This window comes from Setaria italica, chromosome III, assembly GCF_000263155.2.
Source record: "Setaria italica strain Yugu1 chromosome III, Setaria_italica_v2.0, whole genome shotgun sequence".
NCBI lineage: Eukaryota > Viridiplantae > Streptophyta > Magnoliopsida > Poales > Poaceae > Setaria > Setaria italica.
This window is the reverse complement of record NC_028452.1, coordinates 24,403,339-24,429,683: the sequence shown is the minus strand read 5'-3', so window position 1 is coordinate 24,429,683 and position 26,345 is coordinate 24,403,339. Positions and strand designations below refer to the sequence as shown.

General features: G+C 45.6%; 1 protein-coding gene across 2 annotated transcripts; it reads right to left on the bottom strand.

Moving 5' to 3' along the window:
• Positions 1 to 6,503: 6,503 nt before the first annotated feature.
• Positions 6,504 to 11,932, bottom strand: LOC101773347 (pseudouridine kinase). 2 transcript variants are annotated; one of them, XR_002676676.1, is made up of 10 exons: positions 11,762 to 11,932; positions 11,522 to 11,641; positions 10,620 to 10,722; positions 10,455 to 10,502; positions 8,811 to 8,908; positions 8,597 to 8,711; positions 7,932 to 8,014; positions 7,280 to 7,841; positions 6,703 to 6,849; positions 6,504 to 6,662 (listed from the first exon to the last, which is right to left on the bottom strand). XR_002676676.1 is itself a non-coding variant. In XM_004962268.3 (9 exons), exons 1-9 carry the CDS (start codon positions 11,843 to 11,845, stop codon positions 6,800 to 6,802), a joined length of 1,263 nt encoding a protein of 420 aa, XP_004962325.1. In that variant the 5' UTR covers positions 11,846 to 11,932; the 3' UTR covers positions 6,504 to 6,799. The 2 variants fall into 2 exon arrangements, 1 of the variants encoding a protein (XP_004962325.1); XM_004962268.3 differs by having other exon boundaries at positions 6,504 to 6,849.
• Positions 11,933 to 26,345: the final 14,413 nt, after the last annotated feature.

Here is a 26,345-nt window from a genome sequence, read left to right as displayed (position 1 = left end):
CGTTCCCCGCTGATCCTGCTGTCCGATGATCAAGCCCTTTTACCACCATGTGACCCTTGTACGTGCACACGTTCCTGCAAAGTGGCTCATCCATATGTGCCACGATTCCTGAGATATTAATCTCCCCCTGTTCGCTGCCTACACTGTCCCCACAGCCGTGCCATCCTGTCTTGCTTTTGCGTTCCCTGCTAATCCAGTTGTCCACAAATCAAACTCTTTAACCACCGTGTGACCCTTGTACCTGCACACATCCCTGCAAGATGGATCGGCCATAGGAGTCACAGTTTTGAAGAATTTGATTCCGTCATGCTTGCTGCCCTGTTGTTTACACAGACGCACCATCATGTTTGATCCGCGTTCCCCGTCAAACCCTTAAAACAGATCGATGTACCCTTCAACCAGGACGTGCCACATATAGTTGCACAGCATCACACAAGTTTGATCGACCAGAGGACCAACAGAGACCTTGTCTATGGTGGATACCGTGCTCACTTCTCCATCTGTCGTGGCAGCATTGCCACCCTGTGTTACTTTCGCGTTCCTCAGTGAACAGCAGCTTGAAACAGCATGTCCTTTGGCCAGAAACCTACCCTCATCCCCCGTAGCATCCCCACAAAACATATATCCATGTGGTACAGCAGAGACGAAGTCGTGATGGTCACAATGTCCCTGTCCTGCTGCCGTGTGCATGCAGAGTGCAGTTCAAATCCGATCGCGTTCTTCACCATTTGGTTAAGGGTATCGATATGCCCTTCAATGTGAGTGCACACACACTAGTTGCACATGAGCCCACCATGTATCTCGGCCATATGCACAGCAGACCTCCACATTCTGGTGGTCACAGTGCTCACTACCGTGCAGTCCACAACAATCAGCACCTGCACTTAGAACATATCTGTGTCCCGTCGATTCCTTCACCATCACAGTGCACCCTTTTGTTCTTGTGTCTTCCTATGTTCCCTCTACATGGCTGCAAAAGTAATCCCGCGTATCTCTGAAGAAACGGCCAGCACCCTAAAAAACTCGTTCAACACCACCAATGTCCATATTTTCTCTAGTCGTTCTGCCCCCTGCAAGTACTAGCCATCCACATCACACACAATGTCCTCACCTCTACATGTTCTACAACCAGAGAGTAACCTCTTTGCTAAGATCTTACCATAACCTTCCGTTCCCCAAATCCATGCCATTCCAACGGCAACCATCCACCAACCAACCAAACGACAAACACATCCAAATGAAACCCCCTCCATCGCTAACCAATCCTATCATACCACATCAATCTTCATAACCCCATCCATTGTTTAGCATCGTAGTCTTACGAAGTTTATACTTTTGATAATGAAATATAATATTAACCTGATTAAAGTACATTTAATTGTTTTCCACCTAAAATCTACTTAGGTGTACATGGAGGTGTTTCATAAATTAATTAAATTGATTAATATCAATATAAATTTATTTCAATTATAATTTGATTAGTACAACACAACACATGTTATAAGTTGATTAGCTGCTCTCACATGCCTTTTAATGTCAATGTCAAATATTTAAATTGCATAACATATATGAAATACTTATAAAAAAATTGACTAGGCTTTTACAACAATTTTGAGCTAAATATATTTTGAATTAATCCCAACCTAGGGTATTTCTCTGAAATATTCCTTACACATGTTTTTCCTATATAAAATAAATGCAGCATATAGTCCTTTGTCTCTCTTTATAATGTAATTGTTCCGATAGTTGTATCCTTTCAATCGTAGCTTCATTTTCAGTGCTTCTTGCGCTTCTGCGTTCATAGTGACTAGTGTTAGCTAGTAGTAGCTTTTCAAAATGATTTTATTATTACTTGATGTATTGTTCTTAGTTGCTTTAATTGTATTGTTTCAGTTGATTGCTTGGCGTTGAGGAACATTTTTGAGCAGTAGTCTTGGGAAATCAGGCAAATGTCCTTGATGCATACTCCTTGTTATACCTGCGTTTATAATAATGTCACCGTTTTATTTACGCTTATGCATGCATTGAGTCAATTTGCTGGAATCCTATGTTAGGGTTTACTAGAACTTTGTTATGACTTCCTTGAAGCCCTTAGAGAGTTGTGGTTTTGGGTAGTGAATTGCTTAGCTGTGCTCTACACATGGGTTGGGTTTAATCTTAATATTGACTAATTACTATATAATCATGTGGATGGGTGATCTATTAGAAACATGGAACCCTAGGGGCTCAAGCAAGTGTTTGTCTGGTGGATGGTATTTTTGGGTTGATGCTTGTCTTGCTTGAGCCATTTCAAGGATTGATGCGTGGAGCGACCACTTAGGACAAACAGTACAACCACGAGAACTAAATGGGAAAGGTCTTGGCCAATTAAGTAGGGCAACCCAGCGGACTGTGTTAGGTTGTCTGGGCTGGATGAGGGCCAAGTCCTGAGAGTCCGACAAGGTTCAATGATGGGTCCATACCCTGAGACTGGTTAATGCGCGCTGGGGAATCTATGTAAAGGTCTCATAGTGCACCGCGTAGCACACACATCTCGAAAATGTGTGGGGGCTTCAGCGTCCCCCCCCTTGAATGGTGACACGACTCGTGGGTAAAAATGTACCACCTCTGCAGAGTGTAAAACTATTATAACAGCCGTGCTCACGGTCAACAGCGGTCTGGACCCTCACATGTTTAGTTGGTGGAATGGCTAGTTTGGTTGGGTTGCTTGGCCCTAGATGATAGTCCTTTACCTCTAAGTTGGGTTTGGGTTGGGAAGACTCTCACCGTAGTAACTAGGTATTTAAATAAAATATGACAAACTAAAACTTATGTTTGCAGCCAGTTGTGTCAGCCTTTTTGATATAAGCCCTCATACCTTTACCTCCCACACTTGTAGAGTACATTTCAATGTACTCACCGTTTCCCCCTTCAACCCCTATTGTTTCTCTCCCTCCCCCTTAAATGCTGCTTAGATAAAAGTAAGAAGAAGGAGCCACACATGAAGACCTGGAGTTCTAGGCTGGCATGACCCCAGTCGACGTTCTTGTGGAAGATGAAGCCCTCCGCTGCGATTAGTATCAATCCGCTGTGTAATCTTTTTGTTTAGACCCTCTAGTCATTTTGTAATTATTAACGCTTTGTAATGATATATGTTGTGATATTCACCGGTGAAGTCACTTTATGCATGAAAATTGATCCTGAGCATGCATAAAGGGTGCATTTCGGTTTGTCCTTAAAACCAGGTGTGACACCATGGTAGCATTCCCACATGTTGAAGCCCCAGCTCCAAGAGGCTGTGAGTGCCTCAAACAACATGGACGTGTTACAACATCCATGCAACCGAACATATGGATGGGAATGGTTATTTTCTCATGTATATTGCAGTCTCACAAGAGGCAAAACTACCCAAGCTCCCCCTTCATCTCCTAGGTCGGCCCGATCCCCAGAGATCGTGCATCGCAATGAGGCATGCCTCGAAGGGGGCGGGTACAATGCACACTTGGTGAAGTCACACTGAGCCCATCAAGGCATGCCATGTCTCGTCAAACAATAGAGAGGTAGCGGTCAGGGTGATTGAACTAGCATGGTAGGCGGCCTTCATGGCCAGCAAGTGTCGTGTGCTAGGGGGCAGAGCACATGGCCATAGACACATCGGGGCATCGGGGTGTGGGGAAGCACCTGAAGTGTTACGCTAGATTGCACTGGCTGGAAGGTGAGGCACTGATTCCCTATGCTGAAGTGTTGCGTGCTCGTACACCATCCGATGATCCCAAGGTGCTCGCTAGTTCAAACAAATCTACTCCTGGTTCTAGCCCCTGCAAATACCCGAAGCCATGGCCCCTTTGACCTAGCTGCGTCTCAACGGTAGGGATTATGACAGAGACCTGGCTCACACAAGTACTAGGTGGCATGGCTGCCCCTAAATGAGAAGGACCATGATTCTTGTTTGGCCTAGCTTCACAGCATTGGGGAGCCACCACTGGCTAGCACTGCCTCTTGTCATGCCCTTCTTGTGCCCCACTTCGTTCCCATACCTAGAGCAGGTCAGGTGGACGCATAGTGGACTATCATCATAGCTCGTCGCCAACTTTGAGGATGGTGCTTGTTGGTCCTGCTTGGGCAAAAGTCTACCCTGACTTTTCACCCCATCTAAGATGGCGATGGTGCAACCAGTCCCTAGAGGAGCAGCATGTCGTGACCTCTGCCTCGCACTGTGCCTTTTTTGACACGGCTTCTCAGTGGTGGTCTTGCTGACCCCATGGACCCTAGTCCTTGTTCTCATGGGACCGGCCTTGCCTCCATTCTCCTCATCCTGTCTTGTGGGGTGCCGTCAGGGTTGGGGCTTGCTGCACACGATAACATTGACCATAGCAAGATCTCTCAGGACAGCATACAAAAGGCTTGAATTTTCCATGACGAGAAAGAATAAGGGAGGGTAGCTGAATGGAATGGCGAGTTGCTGAGTGAGGGAGGCTGCCACTGCAGGGCAATGGCAGATGCAGCATGTTAATTTAGGAGGGGCTCCCTCTTCTTCTCCTTCCTTCCCTCCCTTCTCTTCTTCATCATTCTTCCTAAAAAATCATGGAGGGGCTAAGGAGGGGCTCCATTATCCGAGCGGCAGTAGGGGGGCTTGAGCCCTGCCTGCCCCACTGCTAGATCTGCCCCTACCGCAGGGTATTTATGGCGGTGGATGCCCATATTCTTGTCCACAAGGAGCATGTTTCCCCCATCATTTTGGTGTGGCTTCTCTTCAATTTCTGAACATTGTTCAATAGCGCCATGGAGGGGCCATCGGTTTTCAGTAGTGGAATGGCGAGTTGCTAAGTGAGGAAGGCTGCTACTGCAAGGCAGTGGCGGATGCAGCATGTGACTTTAGGAGGGGCTCCCTCTTCTTCTCCTCCTTCCTCCCCCCCCCCCCCTCTCTTCTTCATCATTCTTCCTAAAAAAATTATGGAGGGGCTAAGGAGGGTCTCCATTGTTCGAGCGGCGGTAGGAGGGCTTGAGCCCCGCCTGCCCCACCGCTAGATCCGTCCTTGCTGCAGGGTATTTATGGCGGCGGGTGGCCATGTTCTTGTCCACAAGGAGCATCTTTCCCCCATCATTTGGGTGTGGCTTCTCTTCAATTTTTGAACATTGTTCACAACGCCATGGAGGGGCCATCGGTTTTTAGTAGAGGGCGAAGCCTCCCTTGTGTGGCATCTCCCTAGGTGGTGTCCTCCTCCTCCCAATACCCCTAAGAAAATGATGTTGACTGCAGGCCAGGGCTCGCTCCGGCAACCCCTACCCCTGAGCGATGCCTCAAGAGGACGAATAGGGTCCCCCACTCCTCGTCTAGGCGCCCTTTGCGGGGTGTAAGTGCATTAGGCCCCTAGTGGATTTGGGTGACTAATGAACTTTTTAAGCATATGAGCAGGTGCATGTGTGTTTGATTGATATTTATTCATGTTAATTCAAATAAGGATATGTACATCCGGCTCATGTGAATGGAAAACAAGTATTGATCAATGGCATTCGGTATCTTGATGTAGAAAACAAGCAATTTTGATGATGTTTAAGAAGGCTTGAGCTTATGTCTATCTAGTGGTCGTAAATCAGAAGATTGCTTGAAATAGAAGATATGTCAAAGATTGGTTATTATGTTGAAAACAAATGATTTGTCAATTAATTTTGAAGACAATGAAAATAAAAAAGCATTAGCGAACGTAATTAGTTGAGGTGTGCTACATTGACTAGGTGAAGGTCTCTGGAGTACTATTTCATATGGATTGATATGCTTTGAGAAGATAATTAAAATAGTGAAATGGTTTTCAAAGTGAAGATATTGTGATGCAAGGTAGTATAAGACTCAAACTGACACATGGATGGAAGGGCTAAGCAAAAATCTTATTTCGAGGTACAAACAAGGTCAAGGGCAAGCGAGGGCTTGGTGCTGAAGAACCTAACTAGAGTGAAGGTAAAAGAAATGGGATTGACACTGAAGTATCAAGGGTCATGGAGATCATCATATTGCGAAGCATCAATCATTCATGTTGTGAAAGAAGTTAACTCGTGGACTAGACATAGCCTTCACTAATGCAAAGAATGAATTTCAGTCCAAGTCACCGGTTCAAGGTTGATGTGCTCAAAATAAAGAGAAAGTTAGGCACATCCCTCGTGAAGAGGTATTATAGTGTTGCATGAATCAAAGCTTTGAAGCTTTAAGTGGTTGAATTATATTTATTCTTAATCTTAGGTGTAAGTATGCCATACTATAAGAGGGATGCATCTTCTTTAATAAAGTCTTAGTGCTCAAGTAATCAAGTTAATGAGAGACACAGAAGACCTCATTCATGAACACCTTATAGTGATTTAGACGGAACAAAACCGGAAGTTGTAGTTTTCCAAACTGAAGGTTCAATTTTTTGATGCCACGTGTTTCTAACAGCTATCTGGTTTGAAAAAAACGAGATGTAACACAGACCAAGGTCTCTAAGAATTTTAGCACATGCAGCTATAAAAAAAGCTATCACGCATGCACATCAGTCTTGCAACATTAACCGATGAAAAACACATTTGGAATAACAAATATTTCAAACAATTTGCTCCGTTAAGCAAATTTTCACTCACAATATACAAAAAAAATTAAATGAGAGCACGAAAGAAAATGTGGTTTGTGATCTGTGCTCCGTTTTCTTACAACAGATGATCCATCGTAGATAGCAACTTAATCCTTATCCATCATGTGCTGTATATGACAGTATCAGAGTTCAACAGCTTCAACAATAACTATGTAATGTCTTCCAATTGCAGCAAAGTTCTGGCGTTGGTGTTTTATTCTTCATTTGCACCAAAGTGTCTTTGCAGACAGCAAAACCCTTTTTGCATCATCTGTCATGTAAATTGATAATCAGTTCGGAACGGCATATACAAATTATAAGAGCCCTGATGGTTGGTGAACACAAGAGGTTATAACTGCATAAGGTATGAAACATCTGGACGACAAAATTGCAATGCATTTCTCATTCACATCTAGGATATAGTTAAAACTTAACATCAATACTAAGATTTGGTTTGCGGTTTCATAAATGCACTCCGCAAAAAAATTGAAGTATTGAATTTCTAGTTCTGGTTCTCCAAGTGATCTGCTACATTGCATGAGAAAGTTGAGATTCGATCTTAAAAATTGTCCCCACTATTTTCATCACCCTACTAACAGTTGATGGTAAGAATAGTTCAAAAATCAAGAACTTTTTCTTAAAAAAAACTAAGAATTAATTTTACCAAAGAAAGAAACTGATTGAAGATTACTGTAGCAGACCTGCAACACTTGCAGCAGAAATGTCATCAGGTATGTTGGCTTCAGATTCCACAGATGCCTTGGCTATAGCGACCCCAATTGCAACACTCCGGATGATATCCAAGCCTCCACATAGAGCTGAAAGGACACCACCAACCAAGCAATCACCAGCACCTGTGAGGCTGATCACTGAGGCAGATATTGCAGGTAAATGAAAAACACATGTTCTTGAAGAGCTTTCTCCGCACAAATTAATAGGATTGTTGGATGGAAAACACCCTTCCAATTTTTCAACTAACTGTCTGGAGAAAGGCGTTTGTTTGCACTTGCACTGATCTTTCATAAAGTTAGTGTGCTCTTTGCAACAAATAAAAACACCATTCGAGCCAAGTGTCACAACAAGCAACTTGATCCCCTTCTCAAGAAGAAAAAACATTGCTGGGCTAAGCATTTCAAACAAATATTTAACAGCCTCTGCTTTGTCCTTGCACTGCTCCATTTTTTGAAAATTATATTTCACCGATGGGGATAATGAATTTGCCATGGCAACAAGCTCAATCTCATTTGGGGAAGTGAAAGTTATCTGAATCATCACAAAAAAAAATTATATGAAGTTGTAAAACTTCAAATATAGTGGATACTTCTAAACAGTTGACCAATCCTTTACACTTACATATTTTGCAATTGGTGCAATTCTTCGACTCTTCACCACTGAGACAGGCTCAAATAACACAGGAACTCCTGATTCATATGCCACTGGGAAAAATAACTCAACATAGTGTTACCATCGACCTTTTGTCCTAATCAATACAATTAAGATAAGGAAAACATATTATATCAATAACTAGGAGTATAGACAACAGTTGCTAAGTTTTCCCGGAAAGCTTACAAATAATAAAAAATAGGATGGGGAGCATTGCAGCATAATGAAATATACAGCAATGCAATAATAACATTTTCAAAAAGACTAAAATGTAGTAAAAGTTCACAAATCAGGAGTGCACATAATAAAAGCTGCATATGTATTACAACAGGGCTCCCTAAAAAACATACAAATAAGTTCTGATCTATCATTATAGAGTTTACTGGATTATCATTATAGAGGATTAAAAAGACGAGCACTGGTATACGAACTAAACATCTTAAAGAAAATGTTCATTCAAAAGTATCTTAAAGAAAATTTACAAAGAAATCTCTCAATCATTAGATTTATTCAAATGGAACTTAAATAAATCAGGATTCAATCATGACTTTCCATGTCATGATCAGTAAACAGTTTGCCACGAAATTTTTCAGTGTCTATTTTTTCCCTACAAACTTTAAGGTGGGAAAACTTACTTGTGCAAGCTGCTTCAAGGGATTCAGGAGGTAAGTTTGCATCAAGCATTACAAGTGGTGCATTAGAGATATGATGATGGAACCGATGTATCCAGCTCGGAATAAGAAAATTTTCCTGCACAAAGGAAATGCAACAAAAAAACCAGCAATAATTCATAAACAGCACCCTACACTTTCTCAGGTAACAGTACAAAGTGTGCTGTGGAAATCTTACAACTGCTCCAACACTTGCAACTCCAGCAATTAATTCTCCACTACCGTCAAATACATTTGATACTACTGGGGTGGCAACATCATGAACCTGCAGTATTCCTGTGTAGTTATTATGCAATAACGTCACAAAGTAGGATGTTATAAAGAACACATCACATTAATAATGGCAACCCTCTCTCTGATGCACCATTCCATGCTAAATTACAGACAAGTGGAATGGATTTAGGGTGTTCAAACAAAAGAACAAGGAAAATGTCTTCAGAAGATGCAGTTATAACCAATTATTTAACAGATTTTCCTTGATCTGATTAGTTAAGATATGAGTTGTTCTACAGAACATTACGATAGAAAATTTCCAGATGGATCTGCTTGAACCCATATCATGAACACTGCAGCAGACTACAGAGGGATTGAGTTAAGGCTGAACAAGGGCAGGAGAGCATGTAACATTTAAAGTTATTTAGCAAGTTATCATTTAGTAAAGATATTTCCTCATTAGATAAGGATCCTTATGTCCATGATTATATCAAAAATTGTCAAGGAGTTATCAGCATCCATTGGGTAGTACCTATAAAGCCAGCAACGCTCTCTAGTTAAGGGAACCAAGATATAAATCAATCTAGGTCTAGGATTCCTCTTTCCTGGTCATGTGGTGTCTCTGCCATTACTGGTACCACCATGTTGCAGGGGTTCAAGGGTTACCTCATGTGAGGGCTGAGGCCTTGGGGCCCCTATCTAGCAAGGTCATGAGTCATGACATTCATGACTTATTATCTATGTCTAGATCAAAGTACCAGCATTTCTCCTGCACACAACTAATTCAACATGTCTAAATACAAGAAATCCAACATTCACTTTTTGTACAGAAGTACCCGACAACCCCTTGCACGCTCTTTAGCAGGGAGAAAAAAAAATTCAATCAAAGTGATATAGTGATTAAATTTATAAAAATACAAATACGATCAGTTCTGTTGAGCTCACAAGAAAACATTATGCCAGTTATCAAGTTTTTGCAGGATAAGAATTCATCAGAGGAAGGCCGGACGACCAGACAGTGATGGCTTAAGGTAAAGTCCCTGCCATAGCACACATTTTGTCATTCATTGCAGTGATTTACAAACAGAAAGGTAGTCCAATATGTCCTCCCCATTGTATGTTAGTAGGGTTCCATCTCGTTTCTATTGCTTTCAAGAAATGCACACTATTTCACATGAATTGATGCTGCATGCTTGCTAGAGTAGCATAGTTAAATTGGTCATTTTGAGCGCAAACTTCGGACATGATGGCTGTGAAGAAAAATGAAGTCTCTATTGCCTGACATGGTGACATTTTAGATTTCATTTTTGAACCAAACTAAGGCCTTCGACCAGGCCTCACAAATAGTGTAACAGTAATGGGTGAAGCACCTAGGTGCATCTAGGCCCTTTCCCAATTCAACGCCCCCCCCCCCCCCCAAACCCCCGCTTCTTGGGCCATAGATCCTTTCAATGGAAAACAATAGAAACTGTGCAGAACCAGCAACTCGATACAAATTGAAAAATAAACAGAAGAAACATTAGAACTATGTTTTCAAAAGAATAACAAGGATGCATCTGAGTTTTCCTATATCATGGATTCATGACATGATGGCTATCTTCAAACTTACCTTCTGTACATAATCCAGCAGACCTCCAGTAATTTAAAAGTAAGTCCCCTTAAGTAGGATAAAAAATAGTATTAGAGTATATATACAGGAGTCAATAAAGCATAACACAAAGTATGTTACTGTACATATATGATACTTGTTCCTCAAAAGAAAATTGCATGATACCTGCCATATCATTTCCAACAACACTTATCATGAAGGATCGTGTCCCAAGCTTTGACATGCACTCAGCAATATTTCTTGCTACACCACCACTGACATACTTAACCTAAGAATTACAAATTCATTATATTTTTATGATTGTCATAAAACTAGTACAAGCAGCCACATAGTCCAAAAGACCAAAAGTATGGACGAACCAACTGCAAAAAATATGGACTAACACAGTAATACTAGATGAAAAGGCATTGAAATTTGTATGAAAATTTGAAACAAACAATGGAATCACTTTAAACTAGAGCATTAAAGCGGCAACTGAAACCTCTTATTCATAAGTCCAAAATCAAGTTTTTATCCAGAGAACAACTTAATGACCTCATTGTAAAGTGGATAAACACCAAGACTGTAACAACAGGCACTGAGTTTCATAATTATACTAATTATACATAAGCATTACGTTAAGTGAAGACGCGGAAGGAACTGCATATGAAACCCTAACAATGGAGCCATATACTGAGAGGACCTTACCCTTACTTTTTAACATGAACCTTAAAATGCTTATGGAATAGTTATCACAATAGAAGCTTCAGCCAAAACGACTGTATAACCTCAGTACGTGACACTATCAGCACGGAAGCTAGGGAGCCTGATCTAGAGTGCAACAAGGTGGAGCAGCAAGCGACAAACGGCCACACAAGGACCATTCATTATAAGCCCATTGTAACAGCAGTACAGCACCTAGAGGAATTAAGCCATGCATATTGTAGCACTCAACTCCCTACTTCATACTCCACAGAACCATTTAATGATATCACTATGGATCTAGCCCATCACACGATTACACCTCGCTTCAGGCAACACAAGGGAGTGACACTCATCAGTCAGTCAATTAGAAGAGAGGAGTATACCATTCCAGGGACAGTCGTGCCGGGATGGGGCCGCACGGAGGGCTTGGCATGGATATCCAGCACCATACCGCCGATGATCACCGGGCTCGGCTCCACCACCGCGTGGCCGCTCAGGGGATTCTGCGGCGAAGGGGAAAAGAAATCAAGCAAAGGGAGATCAAGGTTGGGCGGTGATGATCCGAGACGGATGCCAGCAATTCTGTCAATCAACGGAGTGGCATTTAGTTGGGTGGCACATACCGAGCGAAGGGGCAGGGACGGAGGCGGGGGAAGAAGGAGGTGGCGGCGGATGGCCTCCATCCTCCGGTTAGCGGGCTCGGCCATGTCAGGCGACGGCGGCGCCTTTGGTGTGCGGAGGAGAGAAGTGAGGAGTCCGGGCAGCTGATGGCGGCGGGCGGCGGCGCACGGGGCGGGGAGATGGACCGGGTCCACCAGACTAGACTTGGATGCCAATGGGTCGGATAGGTGGGCCAGGCCGAGAACTGGTGGTTGGCCCAAACTTGGGCCTTTTATGGATTCGGGCCACGCTCAAGCTTAGGCCTTTTACTGCCATTTGCTGCTAAAAGGAAGGACGGACGTGTGGGCCTGCGAATTAACGGAAGGCCCAGCCCATCCCTTGCCCGGCTGTGCTCTTGTGATAGATCGATCCTTGACCTCTCTGCTGTGGCGCTTGGCCAATGCTTGAATAGTTTTGATGTTTAAAGCAAGGCAAACCCATTGGCCTTTTGGTGTTTACTAAGAACTGAGCTCTCTGCTGGATTGCAACTTTGCATAGCATTGGGTTCTGACTTGTAAAACAAATACCAGCGCTGGCTGGCTCATGAGCTCAACTTCTCTCTCTTCCTTTTTGCGTTTCTTTGGGTATATTTTCTTAATCGCTCGTGTTCACTGGAACGATAATGAAGCACCTGATTTCACACATAAACACAAAGAGAGACCATAAAAAAAACAGCACGACATAGCTGTAAAACATCAACGTTACTCAAGAATGAAAGTTGCCATGCTTGGACAAATGAAAAGATGATAATTTTTGTCAGTGTTGGTTAGAAGAACAACGATCCGAACTAAAAAATCGACATTCCCAGAATGATCAGGTAGCAGCAAAGCCTGATCAAGATCAACGGCTGATGCTGCGTCAACAAATTCAGTCAAACAACCATTTATCGGTAGCTCCTCATGCATGGCCGATGCTACTTAACAGCCACTTAATAAACCACCTGGGAAAGACTCTGAAGACCTTGATCACAGTTTTAGTACATTATACATTATAACTGAAATTGAGCCTAACAAACTCAGATAAATCCTAGAATCGTGTTCACTTCACAGTAGTTAGCTAGGTGGAAGATGGTGCTTCATCTTGGCTGAGCTGGAAGGCAACTTTGTTTCCTTAATTTGAAGCAAATAACATTATTATTCAAACCAATTTTCACTGCTACCTCATAGAAGATATTCAAAGATCACCTCTTAGACAACCTTTTTGCTAACTATAAATGGGTTCGAACGAATTTATTTGTTCTGTACCAAAACTGTAGACGTTGCGACGAGCTACAATTTTCATAGAAATCATATCCATCGAGGTCATATGAAAACTTTATAGTTATCCAGAAATTGGCAGCGTGGTACAGGGCACGTGCGCAATTGAAGTGCCTGTCATGGGTGCAGATAGACTCCTATTCTTGCATTTTTACCAGAATTGATACTACTTTCATTTTTATAAATAATATAATTTCAAAATTATCTGACAAGCAGCGGCGGATCCAAGGCCCGGCCAGCCCGGGCACCTGCCGGGGCTCCTCGCGTGAGCACGCCACCCTACGGCGGGAGCATCGGGCACTCCGCGCGCGTGATAGCTACGGCCAGCAGCGCGTGGGAGTCTTCTGCCTCTTTGAACAGACGTAATATTCTTGAGCCGATAGATTACCTCAAAGGTAAACAATGAAGAATGAGTGAGAGATGCCTATGACCATGGTGGGCTAAATTGCATGATGACTTCGCATAAGGTTTAGAAGGATCTTGCAAGATGTCGTGCAAAAGAAATAACTGAAGTAACTATGGGGAGATTGGTGATATACAAATACAATTCTCCGTGCTTCTTGATGAATCACATGATATATATATATCAATAAAGAGCAAATGACAACAATCATAAGGTCAGTAACCAGTTCATCGTGCCCTTTGTCATGACTACATCTGATGCATTGAAGGAGCATTATTTAGAGCTCTGAATATGATAGGTGAATTTAATGGCCTACAAAACACGATTCTAGATGAAAAACACATATGCATTCAGTGTCCATTGCTTTGACCATAGTTGCACCTGGTTGTTGTTTCTAAACACAGATACTAGTTGCTCTTCTGTTCATCATTTTTGTTGCTATATGTTCGCCCAGGCTTTGAAGAAATCCTGGGTCCGCCACTGCTTCCACTCAAAAGAACTTCTACTCAAAAGCAAGAAACATACGCTAGATCTAAACCCATGTGTCTAGATAACCACACACTCTCCCCCCTCTTCGAGCACAGACCGCAAAATCACCATGTTGTATCAAGAGTTCACCAGCCTATTCTGGCTGTACTATCAGTAGATCACCTCACCATCAGCGTGGTTTAGATTCCCTCCAACCCTTGTATTAGCTTCTGCACCATATAGTCCCGCTTTGCTTGTCCCTCCACAGACACCATCTTGCTCCAATGCTGCAGAAAACCAATGATCTTATAAGCTAGAGCTTTGGAGTTAGTTAATAGAATATTGGAGAAGACCCAATCATTCCTAGTACGCCAGATCGCCCAGCTCACACCCACCAGTAAAAATAGCGTCAAGTTATCCCCCATCACCGAGGTTCCGTTTAGCCTATGATCTGCAAAATCATTAAGACCAACGGGGATAGAATCCCATCCTAAACTATCTCTGATCCAACACCACGCAAAGGATGCCAAGGGGCATCTGAAAATGAGATGATCAGCGTCCTCTTTTTCCTTGCATAGTTTGCATTCCTCAGGACCGTCCCAATTTCTCTTTTTCAGCTAAACCGCGGTTTGTAGCCTGTCATGCCATAACATCCACAAGAAGATCTGAATTTTGAGGGGGAGTTTCGTGTTCCAAACCTTCACCATTGTTTGATCAACACAACCTAGGTTAACAATGAACCTGTATAACGGTCTTGTGGAGAACTATTTGGTATTGTTGGGTCAGGACCTCAATCTGTTCGCACTCTCCAATCCTTCAGTGCCGCTCCGATCATCTAGTCGTGCCGGCGGCAGAGAGCGGAGCGAAGGGGCAAACCATACAAGGAGGACGAAGACAGACACAACCGCGGGAAGCAGAGTTCGGGCCTTGCTGCCTTGGGGGCCATGCGGCATGGGACTTGGGGACGGTGTTGGGTAGTAGGACCCTGTTTGCTTGATCTTCCTGGTAGTTTCTCAGCGTAAAAAGCTAAAAGCTCAAACAAACAACAAATTTCTCGTGCAGCTTCCGAAGAGCTGGAAGCTCAGAAAAGCTGAGTTTATATGAAAAGCTGAAAAAGCTCAGTTTTACGAGCTTTTCGTAGCTGTTGACGCCAGATTTCGTCACTAGTAGAATCGGCGCCAAGAAGAGGGGGAATCGGAGAAGTACAGTTGGGAATCGGCCAAATGGTGCTACAGTGTGAGATCGGCCGGTGACCTCTGTCTTGCTTTGGGTCGAATATACCAGAGTCCCAATCGGTGACCTTTTGCCGATAAGGAATCGGCCGATTAGGAGGATGGGCTAATTGGGCCTGTATGGGCTTGGAAAGGGATAGAAGGATAAGGTGGAAATCAGCCCACGAAACGTGGAGTAACCAACCTAGCGCGAATTGTGCTTGTAGATATTCGTTTTCTGTTTGAATTAGGGATAGAGTTCTAGTCGGTTAAGAAGTTATCTGTACGGGGCTATAAATAGCTGCCTTTGTAAATCTGTAATCATCAACCAATCAATACAACAAGCTACTTTTTCTTCGTACTTACTTTCAAGCAGGCGACTTCGCCATTACTTTTCTCTTCTCACGAGTTCGTGCGGGTTGGCAGGGCTGCATCATCTTGATCTCCGGCCGATTCTGTAAGTTCCGTTTATCGAGTAATATCTAAGCTTTAACTTCAGGCGTATCGCTGTTGTTTCGTTTAGATTTATTCACTAGTTATCGATATTTGCTAGATCCATAGGTTTTACATATTTTTCTAGCCTTTATCACCAGTTATCCAGCTAGGAATCAGTAGTCTCGGCTCTTTCCATATTCTGCTATTAAATTCATCTATTGCCGATTAGATCTGTTCCTAGTGTTGTTACCATAGCTTTGTATCAATTACTTTAGCCATTCTCTATCTACAAAGCTGCAGTGATCGGCTGCCTTATAGCCGATTTCATTACTACAGTAAATCGGCCGATTCGCTGATAAACTCTCTCGAGATCGGAAGCTTAGCCGATCGCGATTTCCGGACCTGACACGTGTTCTTCCTTGCCAATCAACAGGTCAGATTGGCTGGCACGCCGCGCGAACCGCACCAGGGCATTCACCCGAACAGGAGCTAAGCAAATTCTCCCGGGTCGTGTGTCGGTCGCTGGGATTCGGTTGACCAATTTCTAGCGCCAACACACTTTTGGCACGCCCAGTGGGACCAATACAACCGCCATCATGTCGAAAGCTGCTGAAGTCTCCGAAGATAACGTCATCGAGGTGACGGAAGCAGATCTGAAGGACGACCAGAAGGAAGAACTGGACAAGTGTACGGCGCAGTTCCGGAAAGCTTGTCTAAAGTCTTTCAGTCGCTCCAGAAGCGGGGAGACCATCAAGAAGACTTCATTCCCTGCTCCCCGCCAGATCATGATTTCTGAAGATTCGGATAAAATGTCCGATATGATTCAACAGTCCATTCATCACGCCTTCATTGATCAGTCCCCGGTACTTTCCAACATGGTGCACAACACCGTTGTCAATTCCTTCGTTGGCGGGATACCTCAAGGATACAGGGGACCGACATATTTTCAGCCGATTCCACCAAATCAAACTTATCCAAATTCGGCTTCGCAGCCGACTCAATTTTCTGTCGGGGGATCAGGTGCTTCCTCATCATCAGCTCCTATGGGATATGGCTCCATCCAACTGTCCTCTGCGCCATTCCCTCCAGTCAGCCCAATTAACCCATCACCCTGGGGGGCACCTTCAGTCACGGCCGTTCAGAATCAATCGGTCAGTCAATTGAACCCTCCATTCCAGGCATCCTTCCAGTCTGCTATTCGGCCAACCATGCCGCCATACCAGCCTGTCGCTCCGGAGGTCAACAAGACAGCATAACTCATGCTATATGATGAAACGAGTGGTTCATTCAAACAGCCGACCTTTACTACACAGCCGGCTTTCACTCATATACCACCTTTCAATCAGCCTCCGTTCATTCAGCCTCCGATTTACCAGCATGTGCCGGTGTCTCAGCCAATAATTCACCAGCAACAGCCAGATTGGTCGGCACATATTGCGGAAGTAATGCAAGAACAATTCGGTTTGAAGCCGAAAGTGCAAACTTATACCTACAGAACACCATACCCGTCTACATATGACCTATTGTCGTTCCCCCATCGGTATAAAGTTCCTGATTTCACTAAATTTTCGGGGATGGATGATACTTCGACCGTAGAGCATGTGAATAGATTCATCATCCAATGCGGAGAAGCAGCTACGCAAGACGCCCTACGAGTACGGTTGTTCTCGTCATCTCTGTCTGGTTCGGCCTTTCAATGGTTCACGACATTGCCGCCAAACTCAATTATCACATGGGCCGATTTAGAAAGACAGTTCCACAAATACTTCTATGCCGAGGTGCATGAGATGAAGCTGTCCGATTTGACCAGCCTCAGGCAAAGAAGTGATGAGCCGATATCCTCGTACATACAGAGGTTTCGGGAAATCAGAAACAAGTGCTACTCCCTGGCTCTAACCAATGCACAGTTGGCCGATATAGCTTTTCAAGGCCTTCTGCCCCACATCAAAGAAAGATACGCTTCACAAGAGTTCGAAAGTCAGAGCCAGATTGTTCACCGATTGTCTGGACAGGAGGTACGTCCTTTCGATCCACGGAGGAATTTCCAAAAGAAAGTGGCGTTCCTGGAAGAGTTAGAGGATGAGGAAGATGTTGAAGTCGGACTTGCGGAGTGGATCAAAGGGAAGAAGCCGATATCATGCCCATTCGGCAAGAAGGATCCGGAAGTGTTCGGTTTTGACACAACTAAGGCCGATAAAATCTTCGACCTTCTCCTCCAGGAAGGGCAGATTAAACTCTCGCCGTACCATACAATACCTTCTGCCGAACAATTAAAAAAGATGAAGTATTGCAAGTGGCACAATGCCACATCCCATGATACCAACGAGTGCAAGATCTTCAGGCAACAGATACAGTCGGCCATTGAGCAAGGCAGACTTAAATTTAAAGTGCCGGCAAAATCGGCCAAGCCAATGAAGATTGACCAACACCCCTTTCCTACCAGCATGGTTGATACGGGGAAGAATTCACTCCAAACAAAAGTGCTGACGTCCGAATCGGCCAAAAAGAGTGGCGCCGTCGATCCCAGAAATCAAGCTACGCCTGAAGATGTCAAGGGGAAGTGGCGGATAGAGGACGACGATGGTGAGTCAGAAGGGCCACGCATTACTTCCCAGTTCCTGCTCCAGAAGTACCAACGACAGCATGAACGCTCAAGGTCCCGAGAAGAAGCAATGCGTCGGCACGAGGAGCACTGGAGGTGCCCGTTCTTCATTCATTGTTGGGAAAATAACCTCAGGCTACCTTCGGCCAATACTTGCCCAGAATGCAACGGTCCTTATCGTGGCAATCGGCCGTTCAACAGGTCTCGCTCCAGGGACGGAACGCCAGAATCGATCAGCAGGAATTGGCGCAACCAAGATGACCAGCGCCCTCCCGTGCGTGATCGGCTGGGGGGCAGAAGTGACCGATACGATCGGTCGGAAGAAAGACGCCATGATAGGCAGGGGGCCAGGACTGATCGACATGACCAGTCAAGCAACAAAGCCAGCGTTCACAGCCGGCTCGAAGAGATGGCCGATGCTCGGGTGACGGATGAAAACCCGTTAGGATGCGAACCGGAATGGGAACGCGCCAGGTCAGAGGGAAGACCAACAAACCCCAGGTGGTGTCCCGACGGATTGACCAAGTCTCAAAAACGAAGAATCCAACGTCTCCGCCAATGGGAACAGCAAGAAGAAGACAGCGCGACAGACAAGAAGGAAGGAAGGCCTCAGGTGTGGCGCCCCAAAAGAAACGATAAAGGGAACGACGAATCGGCGGGTGACGAATCGGCAGCCGAGATCGGCATGGTTTTTATATTGCCGATGGAATTCATGACTCCCGCCGATCAACAGGATGTATCGGCAATAGAAGAACAAACAGCACAGTTGGCTTTGGAGCCAATGATGGCTACGTTCGAGAAGCCCGAAGATGACGAACGACAACATATGAAGGTATTGTTCCTTAAAGGGCATGTTGACGGTCGCCCCCTTACTAGATTGATGGTTGACGGAGGAGCTGCTGTCAACATCATGCCGTACGCCGTACTCCGGAAGCTTGGGAAAAGCGACGACGACCTGACCAAGACGGACATGATGCTCAAGGACTTTGAGGGCAAGGTGTCAAACGCTCGCGGTGCTCTCTGCGTCGACCTCACCATCGGCAGTAAGACCCTTCCTACCACCTTCTTCATTATTAATGGCAAGGGATCCTACAATATGCTACTTGGTCGAGACTGGATACACGCAAATTGCTGCATCCCGTCAACAATGCGTCAGTGCCTCGTACAATGGGTCGGCGATAACATCGAGGTGGTCAAAGCCGACTCCGCATACAGCATTGCGTCAGCTGACACGCAACAGTGGAGCTGCAAAACTGTCAGGTGCATATCAGGTAGAGTATGGGAGACCGATTTCCTGAAGGTCACCGATTTTGGCCTACAGCCGATCCGAGCAATCGGCTCCGAAGATTCAGAATAGATGGATCAGTCCGCCCGAGAAGATGGGAAGCTAGGGCACGGATTCACGTCGGCCGATTCATTGGAAATGATAGATTTAGGCGATGGTACCAAACCAAGGCCGACTTATATTAGTGCAAATTTAGATCCAGAGTACAAGTATAAATTGACAAATTTATTAAAGGAATTTAAGGATTGTTTTGCTTGGGAGTATCACGAAATGCCCGGTTTAGACCGATCCATTGTTGAACATCGGCTACCCATAAAACCAGGGTATCGGCCGTACCAACAACCCGCATGGCGCTGCAATCCTAAAATTCTACCAGACATAAAAGCTGAAATAACTCGGCTAATCGAAGCAAAATTTATTCGGTAATGTCATTATGCCGAGTGGATTTCTAACATAGTGCCAGTATACAAGAAAAATGGGAAGCTGCGCGTTTGCGTTGATTTCAGGAATCTTAATCAGGCCACACCGATGGATGGTTACCCCATGCCAACGGCCGATGTACTGATCGACGCTGCCGCAGGGCATAAAATCATTAGCTTCATGGACGGAAACGTTGGATACAATCAAATACTTATGGCCGAAGAGGATATACCCAAAACGGCCTTCAGATGTCCAGGCCACCTTGGTTTGTTCGAGTGGGTGGTGATGACTTTCGGCTTGAAGAACGCTGGCGCTACATATCAGAGAGCTATGAATTACATATTTCACAAACTCATTGGCCTTCTGGTAGAAATCTACATCGATGATGTCGTGGTCAAGTCTAAAGGTCACGAAGAACATCTGGCTGATTTGCGAAAAGTGTTAGAGTGTACCAAAAAACACGGCCTTAAGATGAATCCCAACAAATGTGCTTTCGGTGTATCCGCCGGACAGTTCTTAGGATTCATGGTACACGAACGAGGCATAGAGATCAATCGGAAGACCATACCGGCCATCAACAAAGTCGTGGCCCCACAGAACAAAACCGAACTGCAAGCTCTAATCGGCAAGGTGAATTTCATCAGAAGATTTATATCTAATCTATCTGGACGGATTCAGGCGTTCACGCCACTTCTAAAGCTAAAACCGGACCAGGAATTTATATGGGGAGAAGAGCAGCGCAAAGCATTGGAAGATATCAAGCAATACTTGGTCTCACCACCAGTGTTGGTTCCCCCTCAAACTGGTAAGCCGTTTAAACTATACTTATCAGCCGATGAAAAAGCTATTGGATCGGCTCTAGTCCAGGAGTTTGAAGGCAAGGAACGGGTAATTTATTACGTCAGTAGAAGACTTCTGGATGCTGAAACAAGATATCCTCCAGTGGAGCGTTTGTGCCTATGTCTTTACTTCTCATGCACCAAACTCAGGCACTATCTACTGTCGGTGGAATGTGTAGTCGTATGCAAAGATGACGTAGTAAAATACATGCTATCACTGCCGATATTGAAAGGACGAATCGGCAAATGGATCTTAGCTTTATCAGAATTTGACCTGCGGTATGAATCGGCAAAAGCCATCAAGGGTCAAGTCATGGCCGATTTCGTCGCCCAGCACTGCGGATCGGAGATTGCCCTCGTAGAGCTGGCACCTTGGAAATTATATTTCGACGGGTCATCATGTGGGGTCGGATCAGGAATCGGCATTGTTCTTATATCGCCTCAGGGGGCAAGCTATGATTTTTCTCTGCCGATAGAAACCGCCGCTACTAACAATCAAGCAGAGTACCGAGCTGTATTAAAAGGTTTACAACTATTGAGAGAAGTCAAGGTCGATTCTGTTGAAGTCTTCGGAGATTCTATGCTTATTGTGGATCAACTAACCGGAAGGTCTGAATGCAAAGATGACGTATTAAGAATTTATTACGAAGATTGCTTACAACTCTTGAAAGAGTTCCGATCGGTAGTAATCAAGCACATCCCAAGAAACCGCAACGAAGATGCCAACAAACTCGCCCAGCATGCATCTGGGTATCGGCCAATTCTAGGCACTATGGCTCTAGAACTCACGGCCGATGACTGGCGTAAAGAAATTGCCGACTACCTGAAGGATCCGTCTAAAAAGGTGGAGCGACGAGTACGTTTTCATGCCACCAAATACGTACTGCTCGAAGATGACCTATTCTACCGAACGATTGACGGAGTCCTTCTCAAATGCCTTGGGACAGAAGAGGCCAAGACTCTAATGGGAGAAATCCATGAAGGGGTATGTGGAGCACACCAATCGGCACATAAGATGAAGTGGATGATCAGGAATAACGGGTACTATTGGCCGACGATCCTTGAAGACTGTTTCAAATATTATAAGGGTTGTCAGGAGTGTCAAAAGTTTGGAAATGTCCAGCGTGCACCCGCATCGGCCATGAATCCCATCATTAAACCATGGTCGTTCAGAGGATGGGGAATAGACCTTATCGGCCAAATTTACCCACCGTCTAGCAAGGGGCACAAATTTATTCTGGTGGCTACTGATTACTTTACCAAATGGGTAGAAGCTATCCCGTTAAAAACCGTGACATCGGCTATCATGGCCGACTTCGTAAGGGACCACATCGTCTACCGATTCGGTATCCCTCAAACTATAACAACCGATCAAGGAACAATGTTCACATCGGGGGAATTTGAGGAATTTACGACCGATATGGGAATCAAATTGTTAAATTCTTCTCCGTATTACGCCCAAGCCAATGGCCAAGCAGAGTCTTCCAATAAAGGGATAATCAAATTGATCAAAAGAAAAATCGAGGAACAACCGAAAAAGTGGCATCTATGTTTGACAGAAGCCTTATGGGCGTACAGGATGGCTTGTCATGGGGCAACTAAATTATCCCCCTACCAGTTGGTGTACGGCCACGATGCAGTACTGCCATGGGAATCGAGAGCGGGATCAAGGCGTATTTCGCTCCAGGACCAGTTAACGGCCGATGAGTACTCATCGCTTATGAAAAGGGAACTTGACGATTTGGCTGGCCAACGCTTGAGGGCTCTGATAAGCATTGAAGAAAATAAAAAGAGAGTAGCTAGGTGGTACGATAAGAAGGTTAAAGTCAAACAATTCTACCGCGGGGACTTGGTATGGAAGTTAGTATTGCCGATCGGGTCGAAAGATCCTAAATTCGGAAAATGGTCCCCTACCTGGGAAGGGCCGTATAAAATCGGCAGATGCGCTCCAGAAAATGCCTACATTTTGGAAACAATAGAAGGGGAGGAATTTACTAGAGCTCTGAACGGAAGGTACTTAAAAAGATACTACCCCAGTATATGGGTCGGGGCGTAGGAAATTAACCATAACACGACCACACTTAGCCGATACAAATCGGTTCAAACGCATAACCGATGCAAATCGGTTCAAATACATAGTCGACCGGATCGGCCGATTGCATTCATTCGGTACGGGCGATGGGTTACACGGCCGACAAAACATTAGTCGCCCTTAGAACAAAAAATACATAAAAAAAACTAGTTATTCTTCTTCTTGGACGCCTTCCCGTGACGCTCCAACTCGCTCATGACGCGAAGGTATTCTTCTTCTATCGCCTTCATTGAAGTCTCCGCTTCAACTTGATGAGGGAGAAAATGACTCCGATCCATGGGAGGGCGCGAAGTCCCTGCCGCCGCAAGAACGACTGGCCGAGGAAGCAGACGGCTTCTGTCGGTGGGAGGTTGCCGGCTGCCGTTCCTCTCCACGAAGTCCAAGATCGTACGGGCTGCCGTGGCGACGTCATCTTCAAGAGCGTCACAATGATGGCTCCTGACGGTTGGAGATCGACGATTACTTTCACTCACCACGAAATCCAAGACCACACGAGCCTCCGCAGTAACGTGGTCCTGGAGTTCTTCTCGGTGAGCCAGGATCAGCGCCTTGTCCTCCGACGACAACGGGTCCTCGGAGTGAATGCGCTCAATGGCGCGCACGAGCTCGGAGCTAAGACGTTGAGGCTGAAACAAAGAAGGAATAAGAAGGGACATTCTCTTCCTAGGATCTAAGGGAAGGTAGAGGTCAGGACTTCACCTGGTTAACAGAAGAAGAAGAAGCCGACGAAGCCATGACAGAGAGTCGCACCGACGAGAGGAAGAAGAAAAGTAAACCAAAAGCCAAATTGGTGCTATCGGGAGTAAGCGCCGAGGTCGGTATTTATGGAAAAAGATGCGTGGAAATTTGGTAAGGCCACGTCCCATCGGTAATAAGAAAGGCAATAAATAGAAAGGGCGTCGCGAGAGACGGTCAAAGAAGATAGTAAATATTCGTACAAAACGGTCAGTGTTTTACAGATTACCCAGAAGGGTATCGATAGCCGTGATGGCCCGACGCCGGATCTGATCGGCAGAGTCAAGAACCCATTGGTCTTCATCTGCCGATCCAGGGACTTCTGATGTACTGCGATGGAGCTTTAGGGCCTCGTGAGCAAAGCGCTGCCTCTCCCGTGTCAAATCGGCAATGACAGAGGGTAGCTCTTGGAGTTTTTTCTCTTCAGCACTGATTGCTTTAGTCACTTGCTCCATCTCCTTGGCAAGCTCCGCCCTCCGACGCTTGAGGCGGTCTATCTCACCGATGATCGCCGGGCGGGAATCTTCTAGAACATGGATACGACGATGCGCTTCTTGAGCCTGACGCTTGAAAGTGTCTTCCTCTTCACGAGTCTTGGCCAGCTTGGCGCGATCGGCCATATGACGAAGGGCCCTGAAGACTGGGATCCTCATGGACTCGATGAAGGCCGCCGGCGCCAGGGCCTCCTCCGCCTCCTCTGGTACTCGTCCGCTGACGTCATTGAAGAGCTGCCGAATCGGCGAAGCGTCTTCTACTAGTCGGCCGATGTCCCCTTGAAGGAGGGATCGGATGCTGGAAAGTTTAGCTCGGACGTCATCAGGAACGGAGCTTAGGGCGACTTGGCGAGAAGCAACTTCTTCGTCGTCGGAAAGGGCGACCGCAAAGGAAAAGAGGCTGTTGTCGGGGGTGTCTTGTTCCTGGAGAAAATAAAGAGAAAGGATAAATCGGCGGGGAGTAAGAGCAAATCGGCTGGATAGAAGCCGAAATAGAAACTTAACATTTTGAAGCGAATTTCCTCATGCTGCACTTGTGAAGCCGTCACGCCTTGCTCAGGAGCCTGCGCCATGGGTTCATCGGATGAAGAAGACTCCACGATAATCGGCGCGGTGCTTGGACCAGCTCCCTGAGAAGAGATCGGTGGTCGAGGAGCGCTTGGTGTGCCGATGGCCTGTGTCAGAGGATTGAATAAGTACATTACGCAAATACCCAAAGGAAATCGGTAAGATAAGTACTATACCTTAACGGATGGGAGCGGGGGCACGTCGATGGCTGGTTGAGTTGCTGCCGATTGTTGTATTTCCATAGGGGTGCTCTGTGCGGTCTAAAGTTAAGAAGGGTTAATATCAGAATAACAATCGGAGACAGTGAAACTCAGGTTTACCTGTATGGCTTCCAACAACAACGATGCGGCGGCCGCCCCAGCTTGCGTGATGGCTTGAGTATCGGCACCTTGAATGACCTGAGAAGGTGGTGCGGCCGAAGTTTCTGCCGATACGAGCACAGGAGGATCCGCCGATTCCGTACGAGCCCGGACTCGGCGACTGGTCTTCTTAGTGGTCCTCTTAGGAACTTGTTTTGATCGGCCAACAATCACGTCAACAGACGGGGCGTCATAGCCGATAAGAGGATAAGTGGTATATGGATGACTCTCTATTAGCCGTCCGCTGCGGCTGTGTGTTGGAGGGGTCCGATTCTTGGCCTGAAAAAATAATAAAATCATTAGTACTCAATCATGTTAAGAGGAATAAAAATCGGCTAAGTGAAGTACCTCGGCGTTCGGGTCGATGTTGGCCGGGTCCAGAAGGTTGCAGTATGCCGATGCTGAGTTGCAGAAAAGAAATTGCTTCCAATCGGCCCACCAGAGTTTGAACGGCTGGACAGCAAATGGAGCTACTAGCCAGTCGTTCAAGTTAATTGTACTGGAGTCCGGAATTCGGTCTCGCAACCGACTGTAATCCAGGCCAGATGTGAGCTCATCTCTAAACTTGATTCGGCCAGCAAAGTACACTTGAATCGGCAGCTGACCCATGCCGAATTGACGTGCTGCAGCGGAGGGGTTGTAGAACTCGTACGTAGGGGTATCCTTCCCCGAGAAGAAGTTGGCTGGTAGGAGTCCTGGCTTGATCAACTCTTCATAGAGATCTTCATCAAATCGGCCGGAAGCCGAATCGAAGCAAGTGGGGAGTTCAAAGACCGGGTCGTCTCGCTGATACGGAAACCAAATGGTTGCGTCTTCATTAAATCCATTGTAGAAGCATCGAAAGTACTCGGCTACCTTTGTAGCAGAATACGCGCAACCTGGAAAAGCTGACGCCGCTTCGTCAAAGGACATGCATCAGCGACGTTCGGTAGGGTCCTCCGCCGATTCGATATTGGGGAACGTCATACGGTCCACCGGCTGCTGGGTGATTCTGCTCATGTAAAGGTTCAACCACAGATTGACGAACCACCAAGGCCCGCCTTGATTGCCGATCGACTCTCCCTTGGATAGTCTTGTGCCGATTTGATGAAGCATATGGTACACAGCCCCTAGTAGATGTTTCCCGAGGGGGACATGGTTTCCTCTGGACAGTGCTTCAGCTAAGGCTTGGGTGTTGGTTGTTGGGCCGGCGGCTCTTCCGCAAAAGAAGTGTTTTTCTAGCCACATCATCAGGAAAGCCGTGTGCTCCCTGTTCTCAACAGTCCCGGTCCTCTTATTACTTCTGATGAAACCCTTCCATCCGCCGATTTCCCTTGTGTCCAGCCGATGTGATGTTGTGGTCAAAAGGTGGAAGGGTGTATCCGGGGAGGATATGTCAAGG

Coding starts and splice junctions, on each gene's coding strand:
- LOC101773347 (XM_004962268.3), bottom strand. CDS start 11,845: ATGGCCGAGCCCGCTAACCGGAGGATGGAGGCCATCCGCCGCCACCTC. Junction 11,642..11,761: donor CGTCCCTGCCCCTTCGCTCG/GTATGTGCCACC, acceptor CCTTCGCCGCAG/AATCCCCTGAGCGGCCACGC. Junction 10,503..10,619: donor TGTTGGAAATGATATGGCAG/GTATCATGCAAT, acceptor ATCCTACTTAAG/GGGACTTACTTTTAAATTAC.